The 24839-nt window shown below is 43.4% G+C and overlaps 1 protein-coding gene across 22 annotated transcripts in view; it reads right to left on the reverse strand.

Annotated features, from left to right (window-relative positions):
• Positions 1-24839, reverse strand: part of CACNA1D (calcium voltage-gated channel subunit alpha1 D) — a 306523-nt gene that overhangs the window by 149146 nt on the left and 132538 nt on the right. For all 22 annotated transcript variants that reach the window (XR_005784486.1, XR_005784485.1, XM_040454783.1 and 19 more), the window contains exons 4-5: positions 9316-9455; positions 131-273 (exon numbers count right to left, since the gene is read on the reverse strand). Coding sequence is in view for 20 of the 22 variants with exons in the window: in XM_040454783.1 (XP_040310717.1) it covers positions 131-273; positions 9316-9455 (283 nt within the window). In the remaining 2 variants the exon portion in view is untranslated. The remainder of the gene's footprint in view (positions 1-130; positions 274-9315; positions 9456-24839) is intronic.

Raw genomic sequence — 24839 nt, forward strand, 5'->3', positions numbered from 1 at the left:
GGTCATCTGCGGACCCCCTGGCTGGCACACAGCAACTCACCTTGCAACACTCAGCTCCAGAATCCTGAGCCCCACCCAGAAGAAAAACAAGTCAACAAACGCCTGGCTTTAGGAAACAAGACGTGCTTACTGGGTACTCCTGACACTAGTCGAAGTGGTCGTAACACTCGAAAGGCTCGGAGGGCTTTGACATCGAAGCCTCCTGACTTGCCACTGGAGTGGTTACCGCCTTCTGTTTCTTTGGTTAATTGTTCCAGAATTACACTAAACAATCTGAAAAAAGGAAGAAAGGAAGAATTGTTAGAGTCTGTCACCCAGGGAAGCAAAACAGGATGATAATAGTAGTTATTTCTGAACAAGGGCTAATTCTGTGGGGCTGCTGCCTAAATAAAGGGGAAGCAAGGCAAAGGCAAGCATATGAATCCCGAAAGCAACCCCTACATGTAACAAGACTGGCAACAAGGACTGAGTCATCGGTTTTCCTGCCAACAGAGCATCCCTGACCAAGTCAGACCCCACAGAAGAGGGGCTCACCATGGATCCAATGATGACAAGTGGAATTGCCCAAACAGAAGTAACAAGGAAACAAACATGGCGGCTACCATTTATACACATTCACTAGGTGCAAGCACTTTATACATCATTATCTCAATCCTCACAAAGTGCTATGCAGTAGTAATTCTTATTTCACAAGTGAGGAAACAAACTTGATGAGAACAAGTAACTTGCCCAAGGTCACACTACTAGGGTAGAACTATTGTATGAAATCCAGGTGTGTCAGCCCCACTAGGATGTGGGTCCCATGAGGGCAGGGACTTTTAATCTGTGTTGTTCATTTGCTCATTTAGTCTGTTCAAGCCTAGTGCCTAGAACGGTTCTTAACACAGAAGCCACTCAAAACTTATCTGATGAGTAAATCAATGGGTGAATATTGACTTCAAATTACTGAATCTTAATCAATGTGTTATACCATTTCTGGTACAGCCACTGACACACCCACACCCACCTCCACCCTCCCAGGGAGGGATGTTCAAGGAATGATGTAAATCACAGATGCTGAGGAGATGTGCAAAGGCCAGAAGCAGTAAACCAAGGTAAGGTATTAATATCGTCATCTTCTCTTTTGAAATGTGCATAATATTGTATCTGGCAGCCACAACACATTTTTTCCTACTCTCCAAAGGTTTTTAGGATAAAGCTATTTTCAGACAATCTGCTCACTTGACAGTTACTTTTGCTCTTTCAAATAAACATTTATTCTTTGGAATTATTGCTTGTTTTTCAGAATAAATATAAATTTGCCCATTTCAAATAGAATCAACTCTGGCCAATCAGATTGTGGGGATGATTGGCCCAACAACAGAGAAAAGGTTTCTAAAGTTTAATTAGCAGCCAAAGTAGAAACTCTGCCCTCACTGGCATGCCTCTGGATTGCCAAGACACTAAGTCCATAAAATACAGGGTGGTCTGATTACAGTCCTGATTGGGCACAGTCATATCGCTCTGGGGCATTTAAAGACCAGCCATTTGTTTTAACAACACTATGGCAATTAGCAGTGATCCAGGCAGGGGGAGAGGGAGGTGGCGCTAGGAGGGAATAAATCAAGTCTCTACCTTTTCAAACCTTCAGATGGGCTCTCCCTAGTTATGACTAGGGAAATAGACCAAACTTATAACTGGTTTCTCTCATTAGTATAGGGTTTTTTTTTTTATTACTCTAAACCCTTGCAGCAAGGCTCAAGTTAAAAGTCTCCCCTCCAAAACAAGTTCATAGCTTTGCAAAAACAAAACAGAAGAAAGAAAACCTCAAACTCTTCTGAAATGTGTCAGCCGCAGGAATTTTTCATCCCAAAGGGTTAGGAAAGTAATTTATGCAGGTGGTGACTGAAGATCACTTTCAAATATCAGTGTTTTACAGGACATACATCATGGTCCTTTTACCCTTCGTTCTTCAGCAATGCCCTTCATAACAGGTGAATGGTGTCTCTCTCCCATTACAGAGGAACCTGAGTCAGAGAGGGAAGCTGGCTGCCTTTCCCTGACAGCCAAGAGTATAAGGGGTTGGGGCTGGCTTCCATTCCTAAGAGTTAGCAGGCACTAGGAAAGCTCCTCTCCTTCTCTGGGCCTCAGTTTCCCCCTCTGTAAAATGAAAAAACTGGAATTAAATGAACCAGAGCCCTGCCTTTCCCATTCTAATACTCTGTGATTCTACTCCCTTTACCACTTACGCCCTCCACCCCCAACAAAAAAAGTACCGCATGCCTAGAGAGCTCAGGACATGAAGACAAAGTATTTGATCCTAGACTGTTATTAAGTTTATCCCAACACAGGAGAAAAAGGCAAGGGGATACCTAGCAGCAACAGAATGAGCCCCCACGTCCTTCTTCACAAAGCTTAAGTGATGAGCCTGAATGCTTGAAATATATGTTGACTGAAGCTTTAGGTGGGTGGAATAAACTTTTCTATACAGGGAACACTATCAGCTCTGGTAGACCCATTGACTACTCTTGTGGTCACATCATTACAGTTAACATTTTAGAAGTATCAATTACTTTCTTAATGTCTCTGTTAGTGGGAATCTTGACAAAAGCAATAGGTCACAGTTGGCTTGGAATGGAAAATCCACTGGATTGAGATACATCCTGTAGTTGGAAACTTTAGGGAGTAGAAATTTGATGCACATGAAGACATAGTAAGTTTTCTTTTTTTAACTTTTCTTCTGCTCTTTGACTACAATTTAGTGCATATTTTAGATGAAAAATAATCTGATGTTCTAAAGTTCTTTGCATTTATTAAGAAAGACCAATGAGTCCATTCCTACTTTAATTTCCCAGATGAGTTTTTACTTTTTAATTTTATTGCAGATCAATTTATATATAAAATGCACTTGTTTAAAGTATACAGTGAGAGGATTCTTGACAAACACAGAGGTCCAAATACAAACACCACAGTCAAGATACAGGACAATTTCACCATCCCCAACAGTTCTTTGATGCCTCTGTGCAATCACCTCCCTCTCAGCTCAAACTTAGATATCCACTGATTGGCTGCTTATCACTTTGGGTTGTCTTTTCCCTTTTCTAGAACCTTTTACAAGTGAAATCATATAGTATATGTTCTTCTTTTAACTTCTTTTGCTCACCATATTTTTGAGATTTATCCAAGTTGTTATATTTATCCACAGTTCATTTCTTTTCATTGTTCGGTGATATTCCATTGTAGTACATAAATGTACATAATGTAGTACATAAATGTACATAATGGGGTACATATGTAGTACATAAATGTACTACAATGAATGTATCCATTCACCTGTTAAGAGATATTTGTCTTGTTTCCAGTTTTTCTCCATTATGAATAAAGTCTTTGGGAACATGTGTTTTCATTTATTTGGGAAGTACCTAAGAGTAATACTGGTAATATGGTCGTGTGGTTAGTGTATGATTAACATTAGAGGAAACTGGCAAAATTTTCCAAAGTGACTGCGCCATTTTCCATTTCTACAAGTAGTGTATGAGAGTTCCAGTTGCTCCATATCTTGGCTAACATTTGGTATTGTCAGTCTTTTTATATTTAGTAATGCTGGTAGGTACGTAGTGCGTCATTGTGGTTTTAATTTGTACTTCTCTAATTCTAATGATGTAGAACATCTTTTCAGGTGCTTTTTGACCATTTACACATCTTCTTTTGTGGAGATCTATTCAAATCTTTTGCCCATTTATATACTGGGTTGTCTTCCTACTAATGGGTTATAAGAGATCTTTATATATTCTGAATGCAAGTCCTTTGTCATATATCTGTATTGTGAATATTTTTTCCCAGTCTGTGCTTAATTTTTAATTTTCCTCACACAATCTTTTCAAGAAAAATTATAAATTTTGATAAGCTCCAAAATTTTAATTATTTCTTTTTTGGCTAGTACTTTTTGGTTCCTAAGAAATTTGTCCACCCTAAGTCATAAAAATCTATATTTTTACATTTTATATTTTATATTTTTACATTCTATATTTTTAACTTTCACATATAGGCTTATGATCCATTTTAAGGTAATATTTGTGTAGGTTATTAGGTAGGAATAAATATTCTTCTTTTTTTCATGTGGATAAATAGTTGTTCCATTGCCATTTGTTGAAAACTAACTACAATTTATAATCCAACTCATTGAATTATCAAGGCAGCTTTGTCTAAAATCAATTGCTCACATACATATGGGTCTATTTCTAGATTCCCTAGTCTATTCCATTGATCTTCATATCTACTTCTTATGCCAACATCAGTCTTGGCTACCGGAGTTTTATAGCAAGCCTAAAGATCAGGTTCCAGCTTAGTTCTTAAACATTTCTTTGTCTAGTTTAGGGCCTCTCTAATTACTGTATCAGTTTTAGAATAAATCTGTCAGTCTACAGAAATCTTGCTGGGATTTAGATTCAGTCTATAGCAAAGTTTGAGAAGAACTGATATCCTAACAATAATTGAGTCTTCCAATCCATGAACACCGTACAACATTCCATTTATTTAGGTATTCTTTCATTTCTCTCAGCAAAGTTTAGTCATTTGCAATGTGCTATTTTCCCCTAAATATTTCATGCTTTTTGATGCTATAGTAAATAATGTCTTTAAAATTTCATTTTCTATTGGTTCATGACTAGCATATAGGTTTTTTTTTTTTTTTAATTTTTTTTTCAATGTTTATTTATTTTTGGGACAGAGAGAGACAGAGCATGAACGGGGGAGGGGCAGAGAGAGAGGGAGACACAGAATCGGAAACAGGCTCCAGGCTCCGAGCCATCAGCCCAGAGCCTGACGCGGGGCTCGAACTCACGGACCGCGAGATCGTGACCTGGCTGAAGTCGGACGCTTAACCGACTGCGCCACCCAGGCGCCCCTAGCATATAGGTTTTTAAATACTTTTTAAATACTAACCTTCTACCCAGAAACACTGCTAAATTCATTTAGAGCACATAATTTTGTATGATTTTGCTGTTCTTAAATTCACTAAGACTTATTTTATGGCCCATAATATTTCTTGGTCAATGTTCCATGTATATGCATGTGAAAAGAATGTGCATTCTGGTCTTGAGTAGTATGTTCTAAAAATGCCAATTAAGTCAAATTTGTTGGTGGTACTGTTCATATATCCCTATATACCTAGTGATTTTCTGTCTAGATGTTCTATCAACACCCTTCAAGAAAGAAGTATTAAAATGTACAGATTTGTCCATTCCACCTTAAGTTCTTTTCAGTTTTTGTTTAGTGTATTTTGAAGCCTTGTTATTAGGCATACACACACACACACACACACACACACACACACACACACTTAGGGTTATTACATCTTCATGAAAGAATTCTTTCATCACTATGAAATGTCTTTTTCCTGGATAATATTCCTTGTTCTCAAGTCTACTTTGTTGGACTAATATTGCCACTCTACCTTTATTCTGATTAATTTTCACATGGCATATATTTTTCTGGCCTTTGAATTTCAAATTATTTGTGTCTTTATAAGTTAGGGTTCTTGTAGACACTATAGAGTTGGGTCTGGTTTTTTACATATAAAATCTGATAAACTCTGGACTCTTATAAGGATTTAGCTGGATTTAAATCTACTATCTTGCTGTTTGTTTTCTGTTTGCCCTGCCCATTGTTCTTCTTTAATTCATACCTGACTTTTTTGAATTAATTGAACTTTTAAAAATTCCATTTAATATCCAACACAGGCTTATTAACTATATATTTTTATTTTTCTAGTGGCTGCACTAGGGCAAGTGTCAGCAAAAATCTGTAGAGTGTCAAATAGCAACTATTTTAAGATTTTCAGGCCACAGGGTCCCTGTCACAACTATTCAACTTTGCCATCCTAACACCAAATAGCCAAATAGATATGAGGGAGTCTGACTATCTTCCAATAAAACAATCTTCCAAAGCACACAGGAAAATACTTTGCCAATGTGAAAAATAAAAAAGGCAATAAACCATATTTGGCTTACAGGCTAAATTTTGCCAGCCTGTGCTCTAGGATTTACAATATACATCTTGAACTTAATACGTTCAGATAATATTTTATCATATTTACCACCAACTGTATAAGCTCTTTTCAAATGTACATGGCTTTTTCCTTCTTTCTGTCCTTTGTGCTATTGTTGTTACATATTTTACTTTTATAGAAGCTGCAAACTCCTGAATACATTGTTACTACTTGTGCCGTAAATAATCAAGTACTTTTAAAGAGATTTTAAAATGAGAAAAAAAATTTTTTTTATTTACCCATGAATTTACCCTTTCTGGCATTCTTCATTTCTTTTTAATAGATCCATAATTTCTACCTGGTTTCATTTTCCTTCAGTGTGAAGAAATTCCTTTAGTAATTGTTGACATGAGGGCTTATTGGTGGTGAGTTCTCAGCTTTGGTTTGTCTGAAAAAGTCTGTTTTTACTTCAATTTGGAAAGATATCTTTACTGAATAAGAATTCTAGGTTGACATTTTCCCTAGCACTTTAAAGATCTCTCTCTATTGTCTTCCAGCTTGTATGGTGCTGATGAGAAGTCTAGGGATGTCTTTTTCTCTGATTACTTTTTCAGATTTTCTCTTTATCCTTGGTTTTGAGCAATTTCATTATGATTATGACATACTTTGATGTAGCTTTCTTCATGTTTACTTTGCTCGAGCTTTGTTGAGCTTCTTGAATTTGTGAGTTTATGTTTTTCATCACATTTAGAAAATTTGGAGTCATTTAAAAATTTTTTCTGTCTCTCCTCTATCTCCTCTCCTTTGAGACCCCAAATATACATATGTTAGACCACATGATATTGCCCCACAGGTCATCCAGGGCATGTTCAGTTTTTCTCTGTCAACATTCTTTGTGTTATTGCTAGGTCTTCAAGCTCCTTGATGTTTTTCTTCTATTGTATCTAATTTGCTATTAAGCCAATCCAGGGGAAATTTTCAGCTCTCAAAGTCCCATGTGGTTCTTTCTAATATTGTCCCATCATTTTGCATTGTGGCCATGTATTCCTTTAGGTCCATATACATATTAATAATAGCTATTTTTAAAGTCTTGTAAAGCAATTCTCTATTAATTCCACCATCTTTGTCATTTCTAGGTCTGTTTGTACAGATGGAATTTCCTCCTTATGGGTCATATATCTTAATACGGCTATAATATTTGACTGAATGCTGGACAATAGCTAAGTATCTATATTTTGTCATCTTCTTTTAAAGAGTTTTGAGTTTTGTTTTCACAGGCAGTTTGTTTTGCACCTCAGTTGGCCCCTTTTCAGGCTTCTTCTCAACCATTATTAGAAAGGAATTCAGGTGACCATTACTCTATAGCAGGGGTTGGCAAAACTGTTCTGTAAGGGGCCAGAGAGTAAATAGTTCAGGCTTTGTGGACCTAAACTACTCAATTCAACTGTGTAAACAAACATGTGTGACTATGTTACAATAAAACTTTATTTACAAAAATTTGTGGCAGGCTGAATTTGTCCTGTTGGCCATATTTTCCCAACCCCTGCTACTAATGGCCATTCTGGGCTCTCTAATGACAGTCCAGGGTGTCTATTGAGGTCCTTCCATTCTTGCTGGTCATAACTTGAACATCTCCCAGACCTGTGTGAGCTCTAGTTATTATTCAGCTTATAGTCTCCAGCTTTTCTTTTTCTCCCTAATAGCATTATTTGACTGGCCTCATGGATTCTCACTCCCTGTAAGTGTAGATTACACTTCAGGCAAAGCTCAAGAGGACTCCAAAGCATATTTATGGAGCTCTTTCCCTGAAAAGCCCTTTCCCTTCTCCTCCCATGCTACACCTGTCAAATTTCAGCCCCACTGGCCTTACTGGATTCTTGTCTCTGTCTCCTCAATGCAATGAGACCACCATCCTCTGTTCAGTTCCATGTCTTTGTGCTCTTCTATAGTCTGAAAAATATCTCCAGGTAGAAAGCTGAGGAAACTGTAGGGTAAGGATAAAAGAAACGGAGCTAAGCATCTCCATCCTGTAGCTGAACAGAAAGTCCTGGGTCAGAAGAGGCACAGTGAGATTGTTCCAGAACCAAGAGACTTGCAAGGCTCCTGCTTGCCATTCCTTATTAGAGTTCACCAAATACAGGAAGGTACGGACATACCTACTACTTGTTCACTTTAGCTGCACTACCTTTGTGGTAATACTGTAGGCACCATGTACTGTGGTGGTTTTTGCAAAAGCTGACTTTTTTTTTCCCTTAAGTCTAATTATCCCACTGGGCCACCATTTTGGATCCCATTTGAACTTCCTAGGTTTGAAAGAGCAGGCTTAAAATTTATCCCACTCTCCTAACATCCAGCTGTCTCCCATGAAAAGCCAAAGTATTCATGATTTAAAAAAACAACCCATAAGAAAAATTACTTTGCTCAATTTCAAAAGGCAGTTGAACAAAGTTATGGAGATGAAAACAGAGAGGTCATTTAACGATCTCTCTGTAGGACCAAATATAATTTTAGGAGCAACCCACTTTACTGCTAGATAATGAAGACTCTATGAAGGGATAGATCTTCTTTTCCTATCTGGGTATTTGGTCCAAAGGCCTAGCACTCCTCTGACACAGATTCAGTTTTTCCTCTTGCTGGCAAAATTTCCAGGTGTGGAAGGATCAGAAAAACACAACACAGGCCACTGTTTTTTAATACCCTCCTTTAACTAAAACTGTTGGTGTGTCTCTTCCTGTGACAGGATTTCAGAATAATGCCTACTTTCTCTGCATTTTCCAGCTTATTTCATTTCATGCCAGATACCTGATATTATTCAGACACTTGTTTTGTTATTTCAAATGGATGGTAGCATGCCAAAGTTTTTCCCACAAGTCAGCAAAAAAAAAAAAAAAAAAATTAATAGCTTTGCTCAAGGGATGTTAAATAGCAGAGTATCTCACTTCTATGAAGGATTTATTACTGTTTTAGTGTTTTGTGTTTTTTTTTAAACTAACAGAGTGCTAAGTATAAGAGTTCTACTCATTTGAGTCTAACCACTAGCACGGCTGGCCTGTTTGTGAAGACCCAAGGCCTTGTAAAATGAAACCCTCTTAAATCAAGAGCTTCAACTTCCTTCTTTAATACATTACTGGAAGGGAAGTAAAAACAATGAGGGGATTCAAACTGGTCTCTTCCCAGAGGCAGATAGCAGCATCACCCATCACCAGCATCACTCCAAAACACTCCCGGCAGGTTCCGGCCACAATTGCTGGCAGAGAAGAGCAACCATGTTCCCTCAAAAGACTGTGTTTTTCATTGCTCCATGCCTCCCATCTTCCAAACATTTCCCCAAAATAAAAGGGACTTACCCTACTATTACTATAACAAAATCCAGTAAATTCCATCCATTCCTAACATAAGCATTAGGATGTAGCAATAATCCATATGCTATAATCTTCAAAAATGTCTCGACTGTAAAAATAATCAGGAAGGCATATTCTACTTTTTCCTGTAAAGAGAAACAAAAAGGTGGGGGGGGGGCGTGGAGAGAAGAAAAAAAGAGACAGGAATTAGATTCAATATCTCTGAGATATAAGCATTTTCTCCAAGCAAAGTTTTATTATGAGAAATGGCACCATTAACACAGCACCTGTGCCAGGAAAGCGTTTTAATTCTAACACTGAATTTCTCATAAGCAGCTAAGTGTAAAACACTTTTCATTCCAGGCTGCATGACTGCATTTTGCCACCTGCCCTGATGCTTGTGCAATGAGTCTGCCTAGGACATAACGGGCATGTTTGTTATTTGCACACATTTGCAAAATGCAGCATGTTATCCTCCTGAGATTGCCAAATTAGGCCCAGAAAAGCACAAGGGTACAACAAAGATCTCAACAGTGGCTTTGAACAGAATGTCCTTTGGACGAAAGGAAGGTGCATCTGCTTTGACCCTCTCTCTTCCTCTTGGGTTTACACCTGATTTCTAATCCAGGGTCCTCTTTGTCTCAGAGCAGCAAGGTGACCTTGGCAAGTGCCTCCTCTCCTCTGGACCTAAGCTTCCTCACCAGCACAGAAGGGGAGCATATTCAGGATGGCAAATCCCCTGCCTGCATACTGGCATGTGGCCTCTCTCAGCTGACACTGCCAAGTGGTCGCCATACACCATCCCAGGGAGCCTGGGTTCAGCCTCTGTGTCCTTCCCTCCTACCAGCCCCGGCAGCCATTCCCATCTGGCTGCCCAGATCTCTGAGATTCAGCCCTCAGGCTAGGTGACTCTTAGAATCCTTCCCATTCCAATTCATGCAACTCTGTGAGTCCAGAGAACACATCCATCAGCAGGTCTAAAAATGTTGACTCCTTTCCTCTTTTATAAAGGTTTTCTTTATGCAGCTTCAGCTTTAATAGAAATACCAACCCACTGGGATGTGTGCAATTAATTTTATAAGAGGCATTCCCTGGCAAGAGGCTACTTAATAACTCAATGAAAAACCATCAGCAATTAAAACTCTTCCACGTGGGCCATAAAGTCCTCCACAAATATTAATTCTACCCTGTGGGACCTGAGGAAAGTAAGCAATACCTTAGGAAAATGGAAGTCATGGAATTCACTTATTAAGATGCCCAGTGCAAGAGGTCAAATAAATTTGGCTCAGGAAACACTCAGTGAGCACCTATTCTACATAACAGACCCCATACCAGGAGCCAGGATTAGAAAAATGGCTCCACCACGGTCCCCTAAAGGTTTAGTCTGGTGGGGAAGGGAAGGCTTCAAACATAAACACTGAGAATGTCCCAAGACAGGTAACTGAAAGAGCAGTTGTACATCTTGAGCACTCTGACAAGGCCAAGGGACTAACTAGTTCATTCCTCCTTCACCAGGACTTTGCTTTGCTGTATGTGACCACTACTAGGTGGGCTAAGCCGCCCTGCTACCAAAGTGCTACCCTTCTGTCACCTGGCCTGACCTTCCCCACGTTTCGCCCCACATCCTCCCTCTTTACCACCAGAGCCACCGTCCAACCACTGCTGGACTCCAGCCTTCACACTCATTCCTGACTTCCCACTGGTCTTGCAAAAAGCCAGTTCATCAGTTCTTCCCTCCCGGGTCTCTGTTGTCCTTAACCTGTCCTTCAGAGCTCCCTTTTATCCTTGAACACCATCAGAGAGGTCTAATAAACTCTTTTGTGATGGGAGTTAGTCAGAGTCAGTGTGTTTTCAATGTATAGAACCTCACTCACCCCAACCTCCATACCCATGCTGCCCCCAGAACTCTCAACTGGTCCCATCCTCAGCCTAGCTCATCCCACGTACCCAATACCCTTCACCAGACCGCCAGAACCCTCCTTGACCAGGACCCTTCTCCTTCCACACAGTCGTGCCCTCCAGACACACGTGAGCCTCCAAACCTCCAGCAACTCCCTTCTTTACTCTCCATATTCCCTGTGAGCCTCACACCAGGACCAACTTTGCTCCTGGCTAGGGAGGAGAGATCCCGGAAGGCTTCAATGGGGGCAGTGACAGCTATGAGAGCTAAAAGGAGAAAGCAATTCTGTTACTTGAACCAGAAGCAAAAATCCCTGAAAATCCCAATTCACCGTACTCAAATTAGACCCTGACCACCAAATGTAGATTGTCAATATGTTTTCAAGACTTAGCATTCTACGCGAACAAGATAAGCTAAAAACAGCACGCTGGTTTTACAATTCCTCTTCCCTTTTTATCCCTTCTGCTTTATTTACTAGGCCAGACAGAGAAAAAAGGCTTTTGCTGCCATCAATATTCATAGCAGTTACATCCCTACGTCAACACAGTGCTATACTTTAGAGCAGAAAAACAAGGCAGGGAACAGAGAGTACATTGAGCAAACACAGCTTGTTTTTCCTCTTTGGCTTTTATTTGTAAGTAATATTGCTATAATAATACAAGGGTCATTAGTATAACTGAATTGCTTAGGGTTCTTTTATATCCTCTTCTCTTGTCCTCCTCTCTCTCCTTTTAAAGAATTAGGTTTCTCTTTCCAAAAATCCTTAGTGCATTACTTGATGGAATTGACTGTAGGACATATAACTTTGCTTTAATGTGATTCTTTATTACAGAGACTCTACCATGATGCCAACTGAACCATCACAGCCTGGAGAGCATACTAGACCAGTTTGTTAGAAGCCAGTGTCGTTCTCATCCCCAGCCATTTAAAAGGACTCCTATAAAACAAATACACCTCCACAGTAAGCAAATGCAATATAAAAAAAACTTTTGCAAAGCAGCAATCATGGGAAGGAGAGGTAATTATTTACATCACAAAAGAATTGTTCATTTGAGAAAAGAAGGTTGAGCTGGTAATTTGAAAAGGAAGTCCACCAGGAAGGTCAGGTTCCTAACTGGGCAAGGTGGGAATATACACTCAGTGGAAGGGACCCAATCAGATGTTGCATAGAGAAGGTATGGAGTCTGTGGCCCAGACAGAGGGAAGCACAGAGGGAAGACTGAGGAAGAGGCAAGCAGGAACCCTCCAGAACTAGACATGAAAGGAGGTATCCTGGGGGCAGGGCTGCTTCATAAAAGCTAACAGCCTCAGGCTAAACAGAAAGATAAAATGATTTCTGCATCCCAGTCTCCCCTCATTTGCCAGGCAGGGCCACATGCCACCCAGCTACCAGCAGGATTCTTCTCGCTGGCATGGGATCCTGGGTGGGCAAAAGTAGCCCAATCTCCTTTTAAAAAACCACCAGTGGGGTGCCTGGGTGGCTCAGTCAGTTGAGTGTTGGACTTTTCATTTCAGCTCAGGTCATGATCCCAGGGTCTTGGGATCAAGCCCCACGTCAGGCTCTGCACTGAGCATGGAGCCTGCTTAAGATTCTCTCTCTCTCACTTTCTCTCTGACCCTATCTCCTATTTGTGCCTCTTTCTTTCTAAAAATAAAAAAAATTTTTTTAATTAAAAAAATTTAGGGGTGCCTGGGTGGCTCAGTAGGTTAAGTGTCCAACTTCGGGTCAGGTCATGATCTCACAGTTTGTGAGTTTGAGCCCCACGTCCAGCTCTGTGCTGACAGCTCAGAGCCTGGAGCCTGCTTCGGATTCTGTGTCTCCCTCTCTCTCTGCCCTTCCCCTATTCGCACTCTGTCTCTCTCAAAAATAAACAAACATTTAAAAAATTAAAAAAAAAACTAAGCACCACCAATTCCTCTTAACCAGACACCACCCTATGTATGGATGAAAGTCACCCATGAGACCACAAGCCACCAGAAGTAAAGGTTCCAAATCTAATTCACAAATCTGATAGATCTTCTTTGAACACTGAAGCTTCACCCTGCAGAAGGGTCTCTACACAAGTAAACCATACACAGGACTTTGAGAAACTGAAACTGTCAACTAGCAATGGGTGGGAGATGCCAGGATCCTTAATTACACCTGGGTCTCTCCTTTCCTGTTCTCAGGGACCCTTTCACTAGTACTGTAGTATGAACATCCACCCACCCATCCATCCATCCACCCACTCACCCACCCATCCCTGGGCACCTGGGTCCTCCTCAGAAAGCCTGATGTGTATCTTCACAGAGTTCCCAACCTGCTATCTGAAGATAACAAGGGCTTTATGAGGCAGGTAAGGGTCAACTCTTTGCTTGGGTCATCCATCCACATGGTCCCAAATCTTTGGCAAGGCTCTCTTGGCTGACACCCTGATAGTAGCTGCTGCTCCTTTGCACACCACTCCTCTCACTCTGTGGGTCCCAGGCTCTCTATTGGCAGGGGTCATCTCTTACTGACTTTGTAATCTCAGCACCCAGCACCATACTAGAGTATCATACATAAGGTACTCAACAGGAAGTAGAGAAGAAAAAGAAGAGAAGGAATAGAGCAAGAAAACCAGACTTAAAGGGGGCTAGGAAAACATGAGGTTTTGTGATCCTAGCATATGTACCAAAAAGGGAAATAATGAAGCTATGTCTCTAAGTTGCCATTAACCCTTTCTAGAACAAGCTTGGAAGAAATGGTCACACTGCTGAATCAACAACTGATCCTGATGTCTCATCTGGCCCTCCCTTTCAATCCTGACCTGCACCCCCAGGTAAATTCCTCAGCCTTCCTTCCCTAGCTTCCTCTTCCAGCTTTCTTCTCTTCCACGAGAACCCAGCCCTCCATGCGAGGGGCCACCCTGCTTCCCCTTCTGGGATGCGCACCCTCACGTATGGAAACTCCCCTCTCCAGAGTGAGTACACAACCAATACAGGACTAGAACAAGCCCAGCCTGGGGCAGCAGAAAGAACACAGGGCTCGCAGCCACAGCATCTGTTTTCTGCCAGCCCTGGCTCAGCCACCACTTCAGGCCCACGCCCTGTTCCCTCTTTCTAGAATGGTTCCCCCATCTCACTTTTTCATCAGGCTAAGCTCTACTTGTACTCCAAGCCTCGGCTGAAATAACACTGTCTCAGAGAAACCTTTGCTGACCTCCCCAAACTGAGGGCCCACTGTTAGATGTTGTCATGGCCCATTATACATCTTCATGGCCCTATTCACAACCAAAATTTTAATGTTATCTCTTTAATGTTTGTCCCTCCAATAAATGAATTTCTATAAGATCAGAGACTATTTCTATTTCATGCATCATTGTATTCCCAAGGCTTGCCATAAAAATACTCAATATTTATAAATGAATAAATGAGCAAAACGAGAGGTTTTGACCCAACATTAGTCACCATCCCTCCCTAAGAAGTTCCATAATTGTTTTAGTCTGCTCAGGCTACCATAACAACATATCATATACCAGGGGGCTTTAAACAGCAGAGGTCCCTCATGGGGTGTCCCTCAGTCAGATAAGTGACCAACTTCAGCTCAGGTCATGATCTCGCAGCTCAAGATCCTCGTTGGGCTCTGGGTTTATCAACAACTCGGAGCCTGGAGCCTGCTTTGGATTCTGTATCTCCCTCTCTCTCTGTTCTTTCCTGACTCACGCGCTGTCTTGGTCTCTCTCAAAAATAAACAAACATTAAAAAAGCAGCAGAGATCCCTCATAGTTCTGGAGACTGGAAGTCAGGGACCAAGGCGCCAGCTAATCTGGTGCCTGATGAGAGCTCTCTCCCTACCTTGCAGAAGGCTGACTTTCTGTTATGTCCTCATCTGGCCTTTCCTCTGTGTGTGTATGTGGAAAGAGATCTCTCTCTACCCCTTCTTTATTTTTTTAAAATGTTTATTTATTTTTAGGAGAGAGACAGAGTGTGAACAGGGGAGGGCAGAGAGAGAGGGCGACACAGAATCTGAAGCAGGCTCCAGGCTCTGAGCTATCAGCACAGAGCCCAGTGCAGGGCTAGAACTCATGAATGGTGAAATCATGACCTGAGCCGAAGTTGGATGCTTAACCAACTGAACCACTCAGGTGCCCCTCTACCTCTTCTTATAAGGGCACTAATCCCATTCATGGGGGCTCTGCCCTCATGACCTAACCACCCCCCCCAAAGGCCCCACCTCCTAATACCATCACATTGGGAGTTAGAATTTCAACATATGAATTTGGAGGAGGGGCAGAGGGAAGGGGGCAGCAACATCCAGTCCATAGCAATAATCTCAGGGCCCCCTTGGCTTTGCCCTATTCCAGGAGAAACGTCAGTAACTAAAAGTTAGGGAAAAGCTCTTCTCCATAACCGCAGTTTTTCCTGCTCTAATAGGCCAGGCCGGGCTCTTCCAGTCAGAGTAAGGAGCACATGCAAAGGCTAATCATTCAAGGGTGACGAGAGCACAGGGGTGAGGGACAGGCGAGGGTGGGGACACCAGGCCTCGTGGGCCAGGCTACAGGGCTCTCTCTCACCTGGAGAACCAGCAGACTGAACCAGACGGTCTCTTCCAGCTCTAAAACTACAGTTCTCTACCACCTAAGGAGCAAAATCTGGACCTTGGCTTCACAGCGAGGTTCTGCAAGGCCCAGATATCCCCGGAGAAATTGGCCAACCAAAGGCAGCAGCTGTGCTGTCCAGGGGCTGGGTCACTGAGGTCACTGCAGCACATCCAGGCCAGGCTTGCAAAGGGACGCTCCCACAAGCTGCCATGAACATGGCAGGATGGGACAGTGGGGAACCTGTGGGAAGGTGGTTACAGTTTCCGTAAGCAATTCCACCTCTAGTAAAAGGGCAGTGGGTGAGCCGCGGGACAGCGGTCAGCAGGCAGGCCTCGGCTCGGGGCCACTTAGGAGGTAATGTTCTCCTCTGCAGGTATTAATGAAGTATGTACCTCTGGCCTCCAACGGAGGTAGTTTAATGCCCTGTTTACAAGAAGAAACTGGCTGCAATAGACTGGTTGCCTTCATTTTTCTTCACCTTTGGTTTAAAAGTACAAATTTTAGATGACGTTTGTGTCCCCTGAGTCCAATGCCAGTCTCTACAGCTGAGTCACCCTGGTTGAGTCATCTACCCCTGGGCTTCTCTGCTTCCTCATCTGTAGACAGGAGCAACTGTCCTCACTCCACCCACCCAGGCTATGGTGACAATCAGATTAAGTGGAAGGTGGGAAAAAGTTCCGCAAATTGCCCTGCACCCCACAATCAAAGGCCCTCCGAAATGAAGACAGACACGAGGCAACTCTCTCAGTGGCTGGGAGGTGCCATCCTCACAGAAGGCTCTAGAAACTCTCTGAAGATCCAGTGAACCCATGAGCAGCCAGGCAGGGAGGACCCTTGCCCGGTGAGAACAAATGGAGGAAGCCAGCTGGATGGCCCAGCTGACCCCGCCATAGAGACCAGCGTCAAAAAATCTTGTTTGTGGGAGGAGAGCAGCATCACACCTGGGGTGGAGGAGGCTGACCGGGCATTCTCTCTGGAAGCGGCTTCCTCACTCACTGGCAGAGCAGTGCCAGTTGCTGCTTTGAGGCCACACCTAGCTACCCATGGCTCCTACCACCCAGGAAACTGCTGGGGTAATAACAGCACCCTGTCCTTCCTCTGAGAAGTGCTCCTTTTCTACTCTCAGTCCAGGAGCTACAGGAGTTGGCATGTGGCCCAGGCTACTGATTCAGGGACAGGCATGTGACCGCACACACCAACCAGGTCCAATGAGAGCAACACCTGGGATTTTCACTTCAGCAGCCAGGCAAAACGTTCTGTCATTGGCACAGACTTGGCTCTGAGAGGCAGGAGGCCTGGAGTTACCAGGACACAGAATGAACCACAAGCAACAAGAAAAGCCAAGCCAAAAAAATGGGGAGAGAGTCAAACAGAAAGAGAATCTCAGAGGCCAAGCATCTGGCTCTGATGCCTTTGTGAGAGCCCCTGAATCAAGTTGAACCTGAAGCCAAAATTCTCCTCTGCGGCCTTGGGCTTTTCACAGTTATAAAAGCCAATTCACTGAGCAAGTTTGGGTTGGGTTTTTGGTTAGTTACAAACAAAAATACCCTAGCTAACTACATAGTGATCCTACAGGATCACTTTGCTTCCCTAAAAGTTAAAGCATCTAAGAGAAACTTCAGGCACTCATTTCCCAAGAGATTTAACTCCTTTGAGGAGTCCCTTTGACCCACAGGCTTAGGGATGATTTTCTATATATATAGGACCCATAAGCCCTGCAAGCCGTTGCCTCTGGAACTTCATCTAGGTTGGGTCTTCCAAATTTACTCCTTTAAACCCATCCATTCTCTGTTGCTGTCTTCAATTCCAACTGGTTTCCTGCACTCCACACATTCCTTCCTATAAACTTGATGCCTCAGACTTGCCTTGCTTCCCATCCCGCCCATGCTGGGACCTGAACTGTGAGTCCCCTTGGTAGTGGGTGCATTCTGTAGTTGGCAGGCATGCGCTTCCTCACCCAGTTCCAACACCAAGGTTCTGCTCACCTCCACCCTACCATGCTTGGCAGTTCTAGCACCCTATTTCAATTCAATTCAACATTCATAGGGTATCTACTCTATACCAGGCACATTCTTGAGCACTGCAGAGTCAAAGATGGCTAAGATGTTTGTGTCCTAAAGAAGGACATCAGAGGCATGTATAAAAATTTCAAGACAGGGGCACCTGGATGGCTCAGCCGGTTAAGCATCCGACTTCAGCTCAGGTCATGATCTCATGGTTCGTGAGTTCAAGCCCCGCATTGGGCTCTGTGCTGACAGCTCAGAGCCTGGAGCCTGCTTCAGATTCTGTGTCTCCCTCTCTCTCTGTCCCTCCCTCCCGTGCTCTCTCTCTCTCTCTCTCTCTCTCAAAAATAAACATTAAAAAAAATTTTTTTTTAATTTCAAGACATAGCACATGACAGTCAAAGCCAAAGTAGAGTACTGGGATCTTCTGTGTAGAAACAGAGGGCATGGAGCCACTAATTGTGTCTAGAGCATTTGGGAAAGCTTCTTTAAAAGTATAGGACTATGTCACATCCAGGAGTGCCTGACTGGCTCCATCAGTTAAGTGCCTAACTTTGGATCAGGTCATGATCTCACAGTTCATGAGTTCAAGCCCTACATCTGGCTCTCTGCTGATAGCTCAGAGTCTGGAGTCTGCTTCAGATCCTCTGTCTCCTTCTCTCTCTGCCCCTCCCCTGCTTGTGCTCCATCATTCTCTCTCTCAAAAATAAACATTAAAAATTTTTTTTAAGTATAGGAGTGTGTCACACCTAAATTCCTCCATATGGCATCCTCAAGGATCTCTACAATCTGTCTGTGGTCTACCTACCAACAACCATCTGGTATCTGTTACCCCACAGAGTACAGGACCCCCACTCTACCCCATCCCCTTCCTCCTCCTCTGCTCCAGTCCATCGATTCCCATAACATCCTGCACATACGTCATACTCACTAGAACCTCTGGTCTTTGTGACTGCTCTTCTCTGTGACCCAAAGCACTTCTGTTTACCTCAATCCTGCTCACCATGTCAGGGAAGGCTAGGAAGCTTCATATACTCTTGAGGCCACAAAATAGAACAGAGAAGGGCAGGGCACTGCCCTGTTTCCAGGTCCCGGTCTAGTTGGGAAGGAGAACTCATTGATGTGTTATCTTGTACTATTTGTAGATTGTCAGTACCTATGGGCAAGAACCACTGTATTTACCTCTGCAGGTTCTCCCACCATCCCAAGAAGAAGACTGAGCCTCAATAGACACTGTGATGGCATCCACCACAAAGAAGAAAGAGAAGAGTCATCATAATCCCAAGGCTGCATTGCTGAGTCCCTGGGCCAACACCCTGTCTCACCGTCAGGGTGCAGTGACAGCAACTCTACCACCCAGGCTAGAATCCCTTTCACCCTCTCCTACTTGGAGATATAGTTTTGCTTTCTTTCCAACCTGTGTTGGCCTTTATATCCATTCTGACAGCTTGGGTCAAGGAGGATAGCAGGAAGAATATGTGCCCTGTGTAGGGCTCATCAAAGCAACCCGCTGCCTCCCTGGGATGTAAGGGGCCTGGGTCATGTCATAGCTGCCAAACTCCCATCATTCTAGAAAAGCCACATTCTTAGCATTGGTTAGTTTGCATGGCATAAGCCAGTGCTCCAACACGTCCATCTCCTTGGCTATGAACAAAGAAATGAGCAAACATTTCAAAATGGCAGGAACTGAGTAAGCTTAAAACCAAACATTTTCATTTGACAAGAAGACAGTCATTTCTTTTCTCCATTAACACGGCTAAGGACAAGCTTTTCAATTCTGCATGTGGTTAAATTCCCTGACATCTGAGTTACAGACAGAATCTTGTCTTGTTCCCCTGATGCTCACTCGCGTCCCTGTCAACATGCACATGTGATGCCACGCCTGGAACTGAGGAAACACCTTCCAGTGTCTTACCTCAGCTGACCCTACAAGCTATGGGGTAAGACAGGCAGAGAAGGGATCACCACTCCCATTCACACGCAAGGGTCACAGACACCGAGTTACTTCTGGCCATGGGCCACAGCAGCAGCAATCGTGCCCTCTGGTGTGAGGAGTTCTGACCACGCCCACCTTCACGCCATCCTGCACCTGACCAATCTTCCCTGCTCTTCTGTGCTGCTCTGCCTAAGTCACAAGAGGATGTTCTCATCTTAGGGGCACCCAGGCAACCAAGACACCATAAGAATGTGCCTTGGAGGTCCCGGCTGCTAATTGGTTGGTGTTGGTACCTGGGGTGAGGCTGCTCCCACATAAGAAGTGTACAGTCACCCAGAAGTACTTTCATCTCCTACAGGGGAGGCAAAGAGCCCTGGTGCAAGTTCTGGCTCTGCCACTTACACATTATAAAGTGACTTTACCTTCCTCCTCAACACAGCTTCTTCATCATAAAATGGAGTGAGGGCAGACACTGCCCAGGATGCTCACTGAGTGTACATGAGGCAACACGTGTAAAACACAAGAACCAGGGTCTGCATGTAGCACACTTCATGGACGTTGGCTCCTTTCATTGTTGTGTCTATGTAACGTGCCCCTGCACAGCCCTGGCCGCCACCCAGGAAAGGCACAGGGCTTGGCATAGAGCAAGTGCTAACTACTTACTAAGTTAGCCCTGGGACAGTGGTCTAACTCCCCGCGAACCCTGCAGGTCCACACATGCACAGTGTAGACATCTCTTCCAGGTGGGCCTGCTCTGGTTAGCACGGGCTCCACCTTGAGGGAGAAAGCTGCCTCATCTACACCTGCTCCTACACCTTCCTACACCCATGTTACCCCCCTCCCTTCACTGTGAAGGCAAAACAGCAGATGTCTGTGGGGCAGTGGGGAACAGGCAGCACTCAGCTCTTCAGCTGTTACCTTCTGCCATAAAAACCACATTTGGCGATGAACAACCCTAATTCATGGTCAGCTGTTTCCCAGTGAATGTGCAGAGAACATAGATCATTTCTTTCAGAATAAATTTATGAATCAAAGTTTAAAAATACATAAAGCATGGAGTCTATAATTGAGATAAAGTATGTAACCCATTCACCCAGAAGATTAATAACCCCATGCCTATAATTCACCATTATTTTAGAATTAGAGAGTAAAATTAAGTTAATTTAAAAGACATGGGTGGCTTAAAAACCAGGCACCACCCAACCATGGCCTTGAAGTGGAAATCAATACACAGTCAATGACTAAGCAGAACGGATTTTCTGCAGACCCACTCCACGCTGGAAGTGTCACTGGCATTGATCTGGTCCCACCAGTCAAATGTCTCCCTCATCACCTCACACCTCCCAGAGGCTGGAGGAAAGGCTCTGCACCACCCCACCAAGCTCACGACCCAGTTGGGCTTTCTACAAGCAAGTCCATCCCCAGGAAGATGGGTGGCTCCAGAAGCAGATACTAGAGGAGTCTATTTGGTCAGGTGGTGAGAGCTAGTTCTCCAGACCTAGCTCACAACTCCGCTGTTCTTTTAAAAGTAAATTTTTGTTTAATACCTGCCAAACTCCAAAAAAAGAACTCTAAGCAGCAAGAATATGACAATTTGAAGCAGGTAAGAAAGGAATGCTATGTGGCTATTTTTTTTTTGAAAGGCAGCAAATCTATATGGCAAGGCAAGGGAGGATGTCCACAATACATTAGCACAGGAATAACATGAATAGGATCCCCTTGATGTCTGAAAAAAAAAAATCTCTTAATAAGCTGGTCTACAGTGTAGACAGCCAAGAGTGAAGAGGCTCTCAGAGTGAGATCACGGGGAACTTCCTCTCTACTATGAGGTATCCCTGATTCGTCAGTCTTTCTCGCTGAAGATCTTTCTACTTTATTTTTTTAAATTTTTTAATGTTTATTTATTTTTAAGAGAGAAAGAGAGACACAGAGAGAGAGAGAGCACAAGTAGGAGAGGGGCAGACAGAGAGGGAGACAGAGGATCTGAAGCAGGCTCCAGGCTCTGAGCTGTCAGCACAGAGCCCAACACGGGGCTTGAACCCACAAACCATGAGATCATGACCTGAGCCGAAGTTGGATGCTGACTGACTGACTGAGTCACCCAGGCATGCCAAGATCTTTTACTTTAAAATCAGCTGAAATTCTAAATATTTAAGATAAAAGAGTAAGCTGAGAAAGAAAAATTAACAAAGAAAACGAAAAGAAGCAGGAGTGGGGCGCCTGGGTGGCTTGGTTGGTTAAGCGTCCGACTTCGGCTCAGGTCATGATCTCACGGTCCGTGAGTTCGAGCCCTGCATTGGGCTCTGTGCTGACAGCTCAGAGCCTGGAGCCTGTTTTGGATTCTGTGTCTCCCTCTCTCTCTGCCCCTCCCCTGTTCATGCTCCGTCTCTCTCTGTCTCAAAAAAATAAATAAACGTTTAAAAAAAAAAAAAAAGCAGCAGGAGTAAGACCATTACACAGATGTACACTGTGAAGACAGCTTTATTAGTATGTCTCTGAGATTTCCAAATGTTAATGCGAAAGGAGGAAATCAGACCAGTGACACAAGTCACCTTCTCCTTTGAATGAACTGTTTCTCAGCACAGAAAAATATTTCACCAGAGGATTTGCACAGAGAGAAGAATCCACTGACAATACAAATTGAGCACCAATTATGGGAAGTAAAATAACATTTGCCTATCTTCGTGGGATTTGTACTGTAATAGAGAGAAGACTTTTTAAATGAAATGTATAGGAAATTAATTTTGGGATTTACAACAGCGATTTTTGAAAAATGAAAATAGAATGAAAAAACCAGAATGCATAGAAAATAGCAGAATTTACTAAGAGTAAGTATGTTTTCATCAAACTTGATGTTTCAGATGACAGACACATATGTGTTTGGGAGCTACAATGTAAAATGTATCTATTGCTGTTGGCCAAGGTTAAAAAAAAAGCTGAAAAATACCAGCTCTAGAGGCCAATAATCTGGACCCACCAGTGGACACCAATAGGGATAAAGACCCACCTGGGGAATGGCTCATAAAAGAGACCTGAGTGGGACAGGAGGAGGATGACAGCCCCCTGGGCCCTAAGCCTAGGGGAACAGGTCAGAAAGAAGCAGGACAGGAAGCATGGGGCATCTGAAGACCCGGGCCATAGGTCCCCGCCCTAGAGTGGAGTCTGTAGGTCAAGGAGGGTCAACAGAAGCTGGGTGTCACCCGTGTCCTCAGGCAGTCATGGGGCTGCTTTGGAACAAAGCTGTTAAGGCAAGGGACATTTGACTTATGAGGAAACACCAGAGAGAAGAGGCTCCTCTTATCCAGCTGCTGTACAGAAAAGGGGACCAGCTCAGATCAAAGCCCCTCTGCAGCTGGGCAGAGTGTGTTTTTGTGTCTTCATTCACTGGATGAGATGAGTCACATGGCGAAGTGACCTCGCCAAAGAAGACTCTTATAAGGAAGCACAAGGCTGTGGGTAATGAAGAGCATGCTCAAATCCCGGTTCTTAGCCCCAGGGAAAGCACCGAGATTCTCAAGCAGCAGAATCCTCACCCTCTTAGTGGGGACACCAGCAATGTCAGGTAATTCAGGGTGAACACTGATAGTGGGAAGTGCCTGGCACATGGTTGGCACTCAGTAAAGTAGCTGCTGTCAGCCTGGTGGTTGTGAATTTCACAAAGTATTTCTGTCACATAGAAAGAGATGAGGCGGGAAGAGGACCTCTTTCCAATCAAGGAATCAAGGGCAGGGTTCTGGAAAGTTGAGCAATCGCTTCACCTTATGTTGCCACCATGCTGAGGCTGAAGCAGGTGCACCAACCCCACCGCCACCACCACTGCCATCATGCCCTATGATCAAACATAGTATTGGAGTCTCAGAAAACACAGGAAAGATCATAAATAAACAAAGCACCTTGAAATCACAGCCACTGAAGTTCCGTTTGGCTTTCTGAAAGCTGAAAACTGTATCTATCCTGTTAATTCGGGCATAGGCAGAGGCCTTTTTAATGGTTTCATAATCACTAACATCAATCATCATTTTAATAATGATTAGTGTTAGAAAAGGCAACAGGCTTAATCATAACTGCCTCAATTCAAAATTCGTTAACACTCTGTGACCAGCTGAAATCATTACACCGAGCCCTGTACCTCATAAACATGTCTCCTAAGAGAACTACTGCACTGCTTAATTTCTGTACTCTATTTTAAAGCTGCCTCGACAGGTCGGTACAGTTCACCACCCAGAGTCACTGCTGGATGAAGTTCGCGTCCGGGCAAATTCAAATCACTAGGATCACTTTGAGACATCTGAACATAGAGAACCACAAGAGCTTAAACAGCTAAATGGATGCTATTTTCTAAATATCTAGGTCCATTATTTATAAAACATCCTAGAGAGTTAGGGTAAAATGGAGCAAACAAATACAGGTTTTCCTTTAATTACAGTAATGCTGGTGAATCAGATCTCAAATGTCTGGAAATTGCTACTTTCTACAGCTTGTGATTCTGCTCAAATGCCAAACTTTAAAAAAAAAATCCAAATCCAGAACAAAGAGTTCAACTGTAACATCCAGTCTTGCCTTTTTTTTTTAAATAGCCCAGACAGAGAAGAGTCCGGGGGGGGGGGGGGGGGGGGGGGAGAGAGAGAGAGAGAGAGAGAGAGATACAAGATAAGACGAGCCCCCATGACGGCCAAGAAAAGGTAAATAGATGGGGTCTGAAAGCTGAGTGGCTCTATCACCTGCACTCCATAAGTCTGCTACTGACTTTTACAACCAGACATCCATAAGCCAGGACAAGGAAAGCAAAATCTACGTGGATGGCTCCTGGGTCCCAGTCCTCAGCAGGGCAGCACGGTGAATTTGGAGTCAGACCGCTGGGGTTGAAAGTTCCCATTTGGTTCAGCTATCTAACCTGGTGCGAGCACTTCGCCCCCCTGAGCCTTGGTTTCCTGGCCAGCGAATGCATTGTCAAAGGATTAACCAAGATCCTGTGCAGTGTCCAGCACACAGTAGGCACACAAGAAATGGTTGTTATTAGGAGACTGGAAATGGAGGCTAGCAGTGCAGGTGGTGACCTCTTTTCTCCTACAATAAAAACTCTCTGGATTGATTTCCTTTTAACCAGTGCAACTGGTGAACGGACATTC

The sequence above is a fragment of the Herpailurus yagouaroundi genome, unplaced genomic scaffold (genome assembly GCF_014898765.1).
Source record: "Herpailurus yagouaroundi ecotype Mexico unplaced genomic scaffold, PumYag 213, whole genome shotgun sequence".
NCBI classification, from domain to species: Eukaryota; Metazoa; Chordata; class Mammalia; order Carnivora; family Felidae; genus Herpailurus; species Herpailurus yagouaroundi.